Raw genomic sequence first — 13,508 nt, 5'->3', positions numbered from 1 at the left:
ATTTTTATGACTAATTCGGGTATTTAATTACTAAAAATCAAGATAAAAAATAATCATTTTTAATGATTATGATATATCCCAATAATTTAGTAAAAAACCCATTAATAATTAAATATATTAAGTGGCGTTTCCAAGTTCCAAAAATTTTAATAATGACTTTTAAAATATCCATCAAGAATTTTATTAAATACAAATTAAAATTTTAGTAATTTATTAAATAGAAAATTAAATTAAAAAGTTTTAATAGTTTTAAAAAAGTAACAATATGAGAATTTGATTTACTAAATTGTAAATTAAAAATAAAATAAAATAAAAAAGCAAAAGGGAAGGATTATTTGTTCATTACAACATTCGTTCTAATCATCGAGATCAAACTCTAAAAGTTTCCTTTTTACAGCTTCACTCCGATGAAGACTCTCTCTCCACCGTCTTTCTCTCGTCGGAGCCGGCAGCTGATCCTTCTCCGACCAATCCCACCGTTTTTTTTTTTTTATTGATATTAATATCTGCACAGTGCAAATTACGAGGACTAGATTATCTCCGGTGATCGGAATTCCTTTTTTGGGCGGCGGGTTTCTTTAGTTCCACTGATCGGGGATGCACCATTGCAAAGAGGGAGCTTGTTCATCGGAGAACAAATTACAGGTCTCTTCTCCACTGAAGAAATTATGCTCTTCAATTTTCACAAATGGTTGTGCATTATTATAAGCAGCCTTTTGAAACGGGAAGCAGTTCAAAGACGACGCCGGAGACGACAGGATTTGGTGGTGGCTTTGAAGGATTCCAGCAGCCGCAGATGAAACGACAGCGTTTGGGCTGTTGTCTTCGTTTAATATAGCGCTTGAATCACTGTCCGATGACCCATCTTTAAAATCAGGGAACAATGAGACTTCAACTCTCTGATTACCGCCGTCGACGTCAGTGGCGACGGCGGCGGATTTGAAGCTCTCGTAGTTGAAGTCATCGGATTGATCGGAAGCAGCTGGAAGAGAAATAAGATCCACTGGTAGAGAATTGTTGGTTTGTTCTATTAGAAAAGTGTCCGATTCCAAAGCGAAAATCTCTTCCTTTACTGATAAATTGCTCTCCGTCTTCTCTTCCTGAATCTTTGATTTCAATTCCTTAATCTAAAGAACAGAAACAGAAAAACAAACATCAATACAACAAATTCTATAACCTTAAAAGTTCAGAACAATTAAAAACAGAGCATCATTGTTCTGTTATGGACCTGTTTGAGCAGAGCATCATTATCCTGTTGAAGGGTATCGAAGCTACGCTTGAGAGTGTCATAATTGGCTTTGAGAACGCCATAATCCCTTTCGAGTTGCTTAGTTTTCCAACGGGCACGGCGGTTTTGGAACCAAACAGCCACTTGCCTCGGTTGCAGGCCAAGTTCTTGAGCGAGCTTCACTTTCCTCTCTGGTTCGAGCTTGTTTTCAATCTCGAATGTTTTCTCTAACACCTTGACTTGATCTACGCCCAGTCTCCTTTTCTTCCCGCCCAAATGGCAGTGTTCTTCCATGGACCCTTCTTCTTCGTCTAAGCCCTCCAACATCGACTGAAACTCCATGCCATAAACATGGCGGTTTCTCGGACTCTGTTCCTCTGCAATTAAGTATTGATAAGATTCTTGCAAGTGATTGGGTCCAAAAGGGACAAGAAATAAGATCACATGGGGATGTCGGGAAAATGGAAATTAAGCAGAAACGAACATATAAAACAAAATTGTTGTTTATATTTAAAACCTGAAGTAGGACAGACGGACATCAGAGCTCCCAAGGAATCTGAGCTGCCATGTCTCTTCATGACGGAAGAAATTCAAGAAACAAATCCCAGAATCGGATCAAATCCCGTTAATAAAACTGTCGTGGCGTTGTTTATTTGAAGTGTAAAGAGAGAATTTTTAGGAGCTCAAACAATGGTTGGAAGTAGCAGAAAGCTTTGGAGTTAATGGAAGAAACAGAGGACGTTCCATAAGTGAAACTCTGCCGACTCTGTACAAATTCCCTGTTGTTTCTCCTGGATCTTTCTCAATCTTCTTCGATCCTCCTTCCCTCTCTGAACCCATCAAAATTCAGATTCAAACAACAAAACCCAATTCAAATCGACCCTCACGAATGCCAAAATCAAACCCAAAAACTTATCCGACAGAACAAGAAGAAGAAACAGAGGATTGGTTGATTCATTGCCCAAGAAGAACTCTCTCTCTCTCTCTCTCTCTCTCTCTCTCTCTTGAATTTGGTCGTTTCTCTCTCTACTGCATTATTAGAGTGCGCAATGAAGATGAAGAAGAAGAAGAGGAAGAAGACGAAGACGAAGACGAGGGCAGTTTCCTCCCGATTACGATTAGACTAATACTTTCTCTCTCTTTAAATAACCCAACTCGTGGTTAGAATCTAACTGTGGTTGGGCTCACTGTAGTTTGAGAAAGCCAAATTCGTCTCAAATTCACACCAAATGCAAATTACGGCCCCCGTCTAAAGCGAAATTTTAAAACGGATGTATAGGGACAGTTTTGGAATTAATAAAAAGGAAAAAATAAATCTCTTTTTGATACTTTGTCTGTGCAGTTATAGCAATCTATAATTTTAAATTAATTAATTATTCTAAGTTTCTGTAAAATATTGTCACGTATTATATTGGTTGTTAGAAGTTTTATTTTATTTATATTAAAATGCTTATTAAAATATTTAATTTGGGTTTGTTTCTGAAATATATTATAATGTTTTTTTTTTTTGTTTTTTTTATCTTATATGAAATGTAGGTTTATTTTTTAAAAATGGTGAAATTTAGGCCTATTTTAGCAAAATATTCATCATCTTAGTTCAGTAATAAAATCCAACTATTTACTTTTTTTAATAAAAAGTTAATTGAAAATACGACATTTTTCAAACATATATTTTGGCTCAAATTTTTGAAAGATGTGATATGTGAACTGTGGCTCATCTGAAGGCTCGGCTAGTCGGCTCGGCTCATGAAAGCCGGGGGTGATTTCGTTGAAGTCGACGTAACTAGGCCGCCACTACGTCTGGATCGGGACCGGTACAGTTCATCGCCAGCAAACCGACAGAAATAGAAAACGGATAAATAGTTACTTTCACGTTAGCCTTCCTCAAAAACAAAAGAATTCAGATTACACTTCTTTTTTTTTTTTCTTTAATATATATATTTTTAATTATTTTATAAATAGTAAGTAGCATATTGTACTGTTTGGACTTTACATTTAGGACTCGGCCACAAAGTTTTTAAAACTTTCTATTAGGGAGAGGTTTTCACATCTACAAAGAATGATTTGTTCCTTTTTCCATCTGACGTGGGTTCTCACAATCCACCCCATCCAGAGCCGAGCGTCTTGCTGACACTCGTTTCCCTTTCTAATCGATGTGGGATTTTAGAATCCACTTCATTTGGAGTCCAGCGTTCTTGCTAACACTCGTTTTCCTTTCAAATCAATGTGAGATCTCAGAATTCACTCAATTTGAAGCTCAGCGTCCTCGCTGACACTCTTTCCCTTTCGAATCGATGTGGGATCTCAGAATTCACTCAATTTGGAGCCCAGCATCCTCGCTGACACTCGTTTCCCTTTCGAATCGATGTGGGATCTCATGATTCACTCAACTTAGAGCCCAGCGTCCTCGTTGACACTCGTTTCTCTTTCCAATCAATATGGGATCTCATAATCCACTCCATTTAGAGCCCAACGTCCTCGCTGACACTCGTTCCTCTATTCAATAATATCAGATCTCGTGTGCAAATGGGTGCAAATTCGGTCCACATATGGATGCAAATCCATAACCAATTGGTTTGTTGCCAAGATTTGAAAGGAGAATTTAAAGGAAAAAGGATTAGGTGAGAGAGATGAGTTAAGGAGAAAAGAAAGGTGGAGAAGAGTTGGAGAAACAGTATGGATGATGTCCTCAATTTTGTAATTAGAAAGGGACATACTCATTATGCCTTTGACTCCCACAAAAAGACATGCAATTCTCCTCTTCTTCTTCTCCACATTCATTGATTTTGGTACTCAAAACTCAAACTCCAAACCCTCTCTCTTTCTCTGCCTATCTAACAATTAAACACCTCATGAAGAACCACCACTGTTCCCATGCACAAACATGTCTCCAAACCTTCCGCTCCCTGCCCACAATCCCCATGAATATCAACTTCAATCATCAACAAATCTTAAACTATTCATACAACTTCTACATGTATCCATACACTACACAATCACAATTCTCAACTTTTTCTTTGAAAATAGTTCTTTGGGTGGAAGAAAAAGAGCCCTTTTTCCCTCTCTTTTTTAAAGTGAATATGCAAGAAGGTGGGGGAAGTGTTAGGTACATGGTAGCTAGGGTTTAGAGGGGAGAAGAATCTGAACCGAGAGAGAGAGAGAGGGGAAGAAGCCAAATTAGAAAAAAAGGGGCATTCAATTGGGATGTGATGTGTGGTGATGGTTTTTTCCATAGGGGACACTGATCTAACTCAGACTTAGTTGTTGTTTTCAATTAGGGTTTAGGCAAGAAAAGGATGCCATGGTGGTGGGATAAGGCAAAACCTAGTCGAGTCGTGTGCTCTGAATTACAGTTATGTTAGAAATCACGGATCTTCATCTCTTAGCATAAACTCTCATGGCTTTGCTTTGAGCTTCCCCAAAAGACCTCATACCAATGGAGACAGTATTTTTCACTTATAAATGTTTGATCTTCCACTCAATTAACTAACGTGTGATCCACTTCCAATAATTTTGGACAAGTTTCCATTCCCAAATAAAGCCAAACCGAATAGGATGGGTTGAGGGTTCCATTCAATCCATCGCACCCAGCTGGTTGTAGGGTCCCCTCTTGCTTTCTTGGGTCCATTTCTATGTGCTTATTTCAATTCTCATGTGTTTATATATCTCGAAACCCTCCACCTTTCGCTCTATCTTACAATTCAAAGTTCGTGGGAATTAAAAGCTTTTAGAGCTTTTTGAGAGGTGACGTACTGCACTTTTTCTTCTCGGAATTGAAACTTAGTTTCCCATTTTGATTGGAGAGAAGAACGAGTGACAGCAAAGACGCTAAACCCTAAAGGTAGGATGAATTTTGAGATCCCACCTCAATTGAGGAGGAGAATGAAACATTTTTTATAAGGGTGTGAAAACTTTGTTCTAGCATACACCTTTTGAAAAGACAGTAATATCTGCTAGCAAGACTATTTATAAACATGGTTGAGAACCAGACATGTCAGTTTTGGAACTCCTTTCATGGAAATACATTGAATACATGAATAATTTCATTTAAAAATAAATGAACTTTGACAAAAATAAAAGGAAAATAAAATAATTATTTTTTGGAAAAAGAAATGAGAAATGATATCATTACAGGCTAGGCGACAAATAAGTACAAAGGCGCGAAATGGGCCGGGTTGTGTAACAGTGTTGAAAAGTCAAAAATCAGAATATGGTCCAAAGTCTATGATGGGCCTATGTGTAAAGGGCCCATCAACTCTGATTATGGTGTCAGCTCAATCCAGATGGATAACCAATTCTGACTACCGACAAAGTCTTTTTATTTATATATTTGCCCAAAAAGGTGAGGTTCGAAAATACCCCTCAACTTGTTTGATTTTACTAAAATTTAAACTGTTGAAGGTGCCGAAGTAGGGGTAGATGAAGTGATTATCAAAACTTTGGGCCTACCCACATGTTTCTAATTACAGATATTAACGTCCCATTTTTGCATATCCTACCACTAATCTTTTACCTTTATAAAAAAAATTTAAGAAATTCTTATCGTCACATATGGACATGAACGGTAGGTTTTAGTTTCCATTACACCGTCATCACAACGGTTTATTGTTAGATGAACATGACTTTTCATAATGTTAATGATATTGTTTACTTTGAGCTTAATCTCTCGACTTTGCTTTGAAATTCCTCAAAATGTCTCATACCAACGAGATAATATTATTTAATTATAAACTTATGATTATTCTCTAAATTAGTCGACCCACGCTAACACACAGAAAGAATGAAACTCTTATTCATCATCTCAAATCCGATGTACAAACGATTCATTTCTCCTTAATTTAAGTGAATTTATGAGGTCATCACAACAACAAAAGAATCCTCAAATAATCCCATCACCTCTACGCTGCTAACATCACTGCCAACAGGCTTCCAGCCACAGCCATCCCCAACGTACCCGCTCCGCCGATCTGCGATGCTGCTCCGGTTGGTTTGTCTGCTGGCGGTCCTTCCGGCGCTGATGAAGGAGGAGAACCGACACGTGGCACAACAGGACCACCGGCTGGAGACCCAGAAGTAGTTGGAGCTGGAGTAGGCGCACTAGTCTCCAGAGCGGGTGTGGGCGACGCCGGAGTCAGAGAAGGAGCCGGCGTGGCTGGTGCCGGTGGTAGAGGCTGTGAAGGACCCTGAGCCGGTGCTGGTGCCGGCGCCTGAGCCATACACGTGGCTGCCAACAAAGCAAGAACCATAATAAATCGAACCCCAGAGAATCCCATCGTCTTTACCGGAAAGAAAAACGAAAAGCGCCAAACGACAGCAGAATCGAACACTTTGGCTCACGGAATTTGCTTTGCTTCTAATCCACTGTTCTGCATATAAATAGGCTAGACGAATCCGATGCATGTAAACCAAGTACGCCAGCAATCCAGATTCTGACACGTGTACTAATTGAACTATGACAACCCTGATCAAAATCACACATTTGTACTTGACATAATCCACCCGTTGGATTCGCCACGTGTCGGTTATAGACATGTCGGTGGACATGGCTTTCTTGTCTCTTACCGTGTTCGAGTCGTACACGGCGTAGCCAGATAGTTTGCAATTTTCTGATATACGTTAGTCCAGGCCAGGATGTCAAAATACGAGTACACGTGGCGGATAATCATTGGATCAGACAGCCGCAAATAAGAACATGCATTTATTTCCGTTGAAATATTTAATTCATATTTTGAAATATTTAATTCATATTTTGCGTGTATTTAGCCGTTGGGGCGTTTGTGGAGAGAAAATGGAGTTTGGTAACCGCCAGATCCAATTATTTTCAATTCGACCTCCAAAAATGAAGTATTTAAAATTGTGGCCCTAACTTAATTCATCAGTCATTGTCTAAGTTGATTTAGTATAATAAATGGGAGCTGAAAAAATAAAATTTTAAAAACTTTTAAAAAATACATAAAAATATAATATTATTATTAAGTTAAAAAATTGTTGATAATATGAACAAAATATATGACGGCGATACGTAACGAACAAAAGTTAACAATATATATTATTTAACCTATTAAACAAAGTTAAAAAAATTTACGTCATATTGTCGAGTGTCATGATTCCTAACCTTTGATATCAGAGTTATGCCCTAAACTTAGCTATGTCAATAGAATCCTCAAATATCGAACAAAGAATTGTGAGCCTCGAAGGTGTAGTCAAAAGTGACTAAAGTGACTAAAGTGTCGAACAAAGGGTGTACTTTGTTCGATGGCTCCAGAGAAAGGAGTCAAGCCTCGATTAAGGAGAGGCTATCTGAAAGCTCCATAAGCCTCATGGGAGGTTTATAGTGTACTTTGTTGGAGGAGACGATTCTTGAGGATTACGGGGAGTGAGTCCCACATTTGCTAATTTAGGGATTGATCATGGATTTACAAGTGAGAATACTATCTCTATTGGTACGAGGCCTTTTGGTGAAGCCTACCAACTGTCACGGTCCTACATTTTTTACCATGCGGCGTCGTGATCTTGACACGCTCACGACTAGCCTTGAGGGGAATTAAGCCCCATATATATTTTTTCGCCCCAGCTTTGTGGCTTCGTCGGACCTTAGGCGAGGTTTGTCTTCGCCAATCGAACATCACTTGTGCAGAATCCAAGTCTGTTCAACCACACAAGGCGCCTGCACGTGCATGTTCAATCATCTGCAACACCTCCGACTTGCCTCTACGCTAGGCCAAGTCATTCGGCTCGACCTTGGCTCTGCTCGGGCCATGGTCTCTCAATGCAACGTCGCATCTCATCTTGCCATCTCGATCCCCATGGACAGGGCCCATTCTCGATGGCATGAGCGAGCGAGTTATGATGGCCGACAACGTCCCAAAACTCGAGATGGCGTCAAGACATATGTAGTGATTCATAACAAAACCATCTTCCAGTTTGAGTTTTTTTTTTTTTTTCTCTTATTATGAATTAATTAGTAAATATATCATTATTTCATTAGTAAATTCATACATTGGCGTTATTTTAATATTTAATGACAATTGTTTTTATTAATAATTAATTTTTTTGAATATTACCCATTTGGGGTATGATGATTTAAAAGCGTTTCAAAGGACGTTTCTTTAATTTAATTTTTTGGAATTGAAAATTAAAAAAAACCCCATCCTAAAATTAGGTTATTGCATGGGAAATGGAGAAAGAAATTGGAAGAGCCTGGATGATGTAGAGACGTCGGCATGAGATCCAATTAGGTTGAGGTGCGCGCTAAAAAGTAGGCAAAGGGTTTGTTGTATTTGGAAATTTGGTTGGAGTAAAATAGAGGAACACAGAATCTGAAGGCTGTGTTAATGGAGAAGGCGAAGCAGGAGGAGGGTGAGAAGAAAGGTCCGATCTCGACGAGCCCAAGATCCGATGGAAAAGAGGAGGGGGATGGGAATTGGGGGAATTTGGTGATGGAGTCAGAGCGCCAGGTTCCGAGGCAGAGCGAACAAGGTGCGGTTTCAACGCCGTGTTCGGGGTCCAAGAAGTCGGTGCATTGGAGAACCGATTTGGTGACACAATCTCCTTCTGTTGCTTCCAATGCTTATGGCTTGAATTCGCATGCTTCTTTGTCTCCTTCCTCTTCAACTTCCATCAAAGGTATTTTAATGTGTGGTTGTGTTTGGTTTGTTTGTGTCAGTTTGTGGCACGCTTGTGGTAAATGTTTCAATGGGTTTTGATCAGAGACGGTGGATTCTTTATGGACCGTGCTTGGGAGATGGGGAAAGCAAGTCGGGGAAGCTACCAAAAAGGCTGAGGATCTGGCTGGCAATACGTGGCAACATTGTATGTTTTCTGTTCTTTCTATGCTCTTTTTTTTGTTTTTTTGTTGGTATTGATATTCAATTACCTAATTGCGGCTGAAAAGGACAAAGTATTCCTTTTGTTATCCAATTTTGCCCCATGGAAGTGAGCAAAAATTGTCATGTTTAAATGTTGGTCTACTCCTACCATTCTTGTTTGTTTGTTTTCGTTCATGTGAGATAGATACCGGCCGAAGAGAGGAACACATTTTCTTTTATAAAGGTATGGATACCTCTCCTTAAGAGACAGAGTTTTAGAAAACTTGAAGGGAAGCTTGAAAGGAAAAACTAAAAAAGGATAATATCGGCTAGCGGTAAGTACTAGAGAGGACGTTGGGCCTTGAAAGAGGGGTGTATTGTAAGATCCCACATCGATTGGAAAGAGGAACGAGTACCAGCAAGGACGCTGGGTCCCGGAGGAGGGGTGTATTGTAAGATCCCACATCGATTGGAGAGAGGAACGAGTACCAGCGAGGACGGTGGGTCTCGGAAGGGGTGGATTGTGAGATCACACGTCGATTGGAGAGGAGAATGAACCATTCCTTATAAGGGTGTGGAAATCTCTTCCTAGTTTTTTTTTTTAAAAACCGTGAGACTTACAACGATACGAAACGGGCGGAAAGAGAAAAATATCTACTAGGTGTGGGTTTAGAAAAATATCTACTAGGTGTGGGTTTGGGCTATTACAAATGTTTAAAACTGTAACGGTGCAGACCCCCACCGCTGGCGGATATTGTCCTCTTTGGCTTTTCTTTTCGGGCTTTCCCTCGAGGCTTTAAAACGCGTCTGTTATGGGAAAGTTTCCACACCCCTATTATAAATGTGTTTTATTCTCCTCTCCAACCAACGTGGGACATCACAAAAACTGTGAAGCTGATAATATGTAACGAGTCAATGAAGAATAATATCTACTAAGGATGGACTTGGACTTGGTCTATTACAAATGGTAGCAGAGCCAGACATCGGACAATATACAAGTGAGAACGCTGACCCCAAAGGATTTGGGGGTGGAATCCAGATTCCACGTACTTTCAAGCGAAAAACAAAACATTACTTATATATAGAAACCTCCCCTAATAAACACATTTTAAAATAGTAAGACTGACAACAATATTTGACGAGCCAAAACAGATAATATCTACGTAATTATAGTGATGTCGTGTGATATGATTGAAAGTTAGGCATACTTTCATGAATCAGTGAAAACAAGTCCAAGTTTTGCGGACGCAGCACTGGGAAGAATAGCACAAGTGACCAAAGTATTGGCAGAAGGTGGGTACGACAACATTTTCCAACAAACCTTCGATACAGCACCCGAGGAAAAGCTCCAAAGCTCCTTTTCATGTTACTTGTCAACCTCTGTCGGTCCTGTTATGGGCGTACTATACGTATCTACGGCCAAGCTTGCATACTGTAGCGACAATCCCCTTTCATACAAGTCCGACGGCAAGACCGAATGGAGCTATTACAAGGTACTGGGCTTCTAAAAAAATCAAAACTTTCGTAACCCCACATGCTTATGAACATATTTGATCTTTATTGACAAAAAAAAAAAAACAGGTAATCATCCCATTACAGCAGCTAAAGGCAGTGAACCCTTCCTCAAGCGGAATGAACCCTGCTGAAAAGTACATACAGATAATCTCTGGTGACAACCATGAATTTTGGTTCATGGGGTTCTTGAACTACAATGGTGCTGTGGAATGCCTGCAGGAGTTCCCTGAGTTGCGAGCTATACAGTCGGTGTAATTGAGTGTACATAAGGAATGATAGGGTTCATCATAGTCTGATGCCTCTTGTTCTACTTCTTTTCTGGGCCTGATCTCTCGAGACAAGTGAGCCCAAGCCCATCAAGCCCACCACTTTTTGGGTGCGATGGAATTTTCTTTTTTTTCTTTAATCATGTCATCACATAAATAGTCCTCAAATATTCTCCTAAAATGGATGTCTTTAGGCTTTAACAGCTCACACTCTGATCAAATCTACCAAGTATGCAATTGTATTGTATTGTATGATTAAATGATTGCATTTTGGTAACGAAATTCTGTCATGATTATAGTTTTCATGTAATATAAGCTTCCTATTAACACCTATCTATCCAACTTTTCATTAGTGTATGTCGGTGTTTGCTTTGTTCAATTTAAGCAATCATGGGTTCGTATTTAGTCTCCTTTTTGTCCCTAGAAGAAATTATTCAATTGTTTTATTATCCTTTTGGAAGAAGATGAGTGTATGGCCTTAATGCCAACCCTAACCCATATTCAAACCCTAATCAAGTTTCAATTTTTATTGGATGGGTTTCTTTTGATTCATTGTCCAAGCCATTTTTTAGCAGATATTGTTCTTTTTGGGTTTTTCTTTCAAATAGTTACAAATGGTATCAAAACTAGGAATCGGGTGGTGTGCCAGCGAGCGAGGACACCGATCCCAAAAGGGTGTATTGTGAGATCCCATTGTAGAGGGGAACTAAGTATTTCTTATAAAGGCGTGAAAACGTCTCCCTAACAGGCAGACAGTTACAAATGGTATCAAGGACAGGTACCAGGCGAGAACGCTGATCCCCAAAGGGGTGAATTGTGGGCGGTGTGTCAGCGAGGATGCTGATCTCCAAAGGAGAAAATTGATTTGAGTGGATTGTGGGCGGTGTGCAAGCGAGAATATTGATCCCCAAATGGGTGAATTGTGAGATTTCACATAAGTTGGAGGGAAACGAAACACTTCTTATAAGAACGTGAAAACCTCCTTAACAGACACTTTTTATACTCTAACCGTAAGGGTTAGCGCTAGTGAGTTAGTGTTGGATGTAAATTTTGATGATGAAGATGGGGAGAGGGATGGAATGATTATTCCATTAAGGAACACAAAGTAGATGGTAGTGGGGGAAGCACTTGGCGGTGTCAACCCCAAATATGGAAGCATATAATTGAAGTTACATATACTCTAATCTTCCCCAGACAAGCCCACCTAATCCTCTTCATCTTGGGTTTATACTGGTAAATTAGAATTGAAGTAAATGTCAACGAAAGCAGTGTCTCGCATGGTGGCAATGTCAGAGGTAGGGGGAGGAGGTGGGGCTGAGTTAGTGAGCGAGAAGCAAGCTGAGAGGGTCTGTGGTGTGGCCTGGTGCGGTCTGCTCTGTGGGCCACTGCTTATGAAAAGCCTGCAAAAGAATATTGAAATGGAAATCACGGTCGTCCCACTCCTTCTCCCGTCCTGTCACAATCCACCCTCCCTTTTTCCCGCAATTCCCTCTCTCTTTTTTCTACCGTCTTCAATTTCCCCGTCCCGTCCCGTTCTTACTCCCACTTCACAAAAAAAAAAAAAAAAAAAAAAAAAAAANATTTTCTCATGCAATGTCGTGTTTTTTAGCGGTTTCCCGCCAGCTGACAGATCCCCCACCAAAAAACAAAACAGAGAGGAGGGTGGATGGAGATGTTTTTGTTGATGATGTGATGTGAGCCAAAGAGAAAGACTGTGTTTCTTTCCCTCTTTCCCTTTGTGTGTGTAAACAGTAAAGACATGATTAAGGATTGGGTTGGGTTTGGTCTGGTCTGGTCTGGTTGCATGTCAGCTGCACGTCCCGTCAGATGTGTCTGTCTGAGTCCTCGGCCCGTTTGGTTTGGTTTGGGTGTGCGTTTGAGGGTCACATGTTCATCTTTGCCCCTTTTAATGGATCATCAATCGCCATGCCTCCGGAACTTGAACCCTCTTCTCCCTCTCATTATTGCTTTCCTTCCTCCTCCACTTCAACCCATCCCAACTCCTTTCCTTTTCCCTCACTTTTTCCATTTCTTTTCAATACAACCTTCACCCACTTACACATTTTTCTTTTCCTTTTCTTTTCTTCATATGGACACCATCCATTCAAATATACCGAAACAAATAAATGAAGCAGACAAAATAATTTGAAAATAAATTATTAAATTTGTAGCAACTATAACAAAATTGGTCTGATAACAAATGTTGGGTTTGATCCAATATCGAAATATGTCAAAACAAATAAATAAACGAATAGAATGGAGGTTTGACTTAAAAATTTAATAATATTTGATGAACACTAGAAATCCAGGCAGCTAGAGATGGAAACACAGTAGGAATGCGAAATAGGTACAGAAAAATTGGCAAGGCAGCCATGATTCGAGAAAGCTGACTCATGTTCGACAATAACTTCTGGTCCGAGTTATCAAATCTGGTTCGTTGTATAGTAAAAAAAACTGTAACTTTCTACTGCACCAAACAATTCTTACAGCGATAAAAGAAACAAACATTTTCATTGTTACAGAGAAGATACGAAAAATCATTGTCTGGAAGCAACCAAAATCGAATGGGTTTTGGTGGTTTCGTGCGTGCCACTTATTAAATCCATGCACACAACAAATTACATGGCAGACAAAAAAAAAAAAAAAAAAAAAAAAAAAAAAAAAAAAAAAAAAAAAAAAAAAAAAAAAAAA

General features: G+C 39.5%; 3 protein-coding genes across 3 annotated transcripts; 1 reads left to right on the top strand and 2 right to left on the bottom strand.

Annotated features, from left to right (window-relative positions):
• Positions 1–305: 305 nt before the first annotated feature.
• Positions 306–2,273, bottom strand: LOC111781757 (homeobox-leucine zipper protein ATHB-6-like). The gene is made up of 3 exons (XM_023662449.1): positions 1,746–2,273; positions 1,229–1,605; positions 306–1,127 (listed from the first exon to the last, which is right to left on the bottom strand). The coding sequence occupies exons 1-3, from the start codon at positions 1,804–1,806 to the stop codon at positions 579–581; spliced, it is 987 nt and encodes a 328-aa protein (XP_023518217.1). The 5' UTR covers positions 1,807–2,273; the 3' UTR covers positions 306–578.
• A 3,723-nt stretch (positions 2,274–5,996) lies between these two features.
• On the bottom strand, positions 5,997–6,713 carry LOC111782003 (alpha carbonic anhydrase 8-like). The gene has a single exon (XM_023662758.1). The coding sequence runs from the start codon at positions 6,499–6,501 to the stop codon at positions 6,127–6,129; it is 375 nt and encodes a 124-aa protein (XP_023518526.1). The 5' UTR covers positions 6,502–6,713; the 3' UTR covers positions 5,997–6,126.
• Positions 6,714–8,562: 1,849 nt separating this feature from the next.
• LOC111782216 (GLABRA2 expression modulator-like) lies at positions 8,563–11,029 on the top strand. Its single transcript, XM_023663042.1, has 4 exons — positions 8,563–8,854; positions 8,939–9,040; positions 10,258–10,529; positions 10,618–11,029. The coding sequence occupies exons 1-4, from the start codon at positions 8,563–8,565 to the stop codon at positions 10,804–10,806; spliced, it is 855 nt and encodes a 284-aa protein (XP_023518810.1). The 3' UTR covers positions 10,807–11,029.
• Positions 11,030–13,508: the final 2,479 nt, after the last annotated feature.

The sequence above is a fragment of the Cucurbita pepo genome, chromosome LG19, assembly GCF_002806865.2.
Source record: "Cucurbita pepo subsp. pepo cultivar mu-cu-16 chromosome LG19, ASM280686v2, whole genome shotgun sequence".
Taxonomy (NCBI): domain Eukaryota; kingdom Viridiplantae; phylum Streptophyta; class Magnoliopsida; order Cucurbitales; family Cucurbitaceae; genus Cucurbita; species Cucurbita pepo.
The sequence above is the reverse complement of the archived record's forward strand: the minus strand, read 5'-3'. Positions and strand labels throughout refer to the sequence as shown.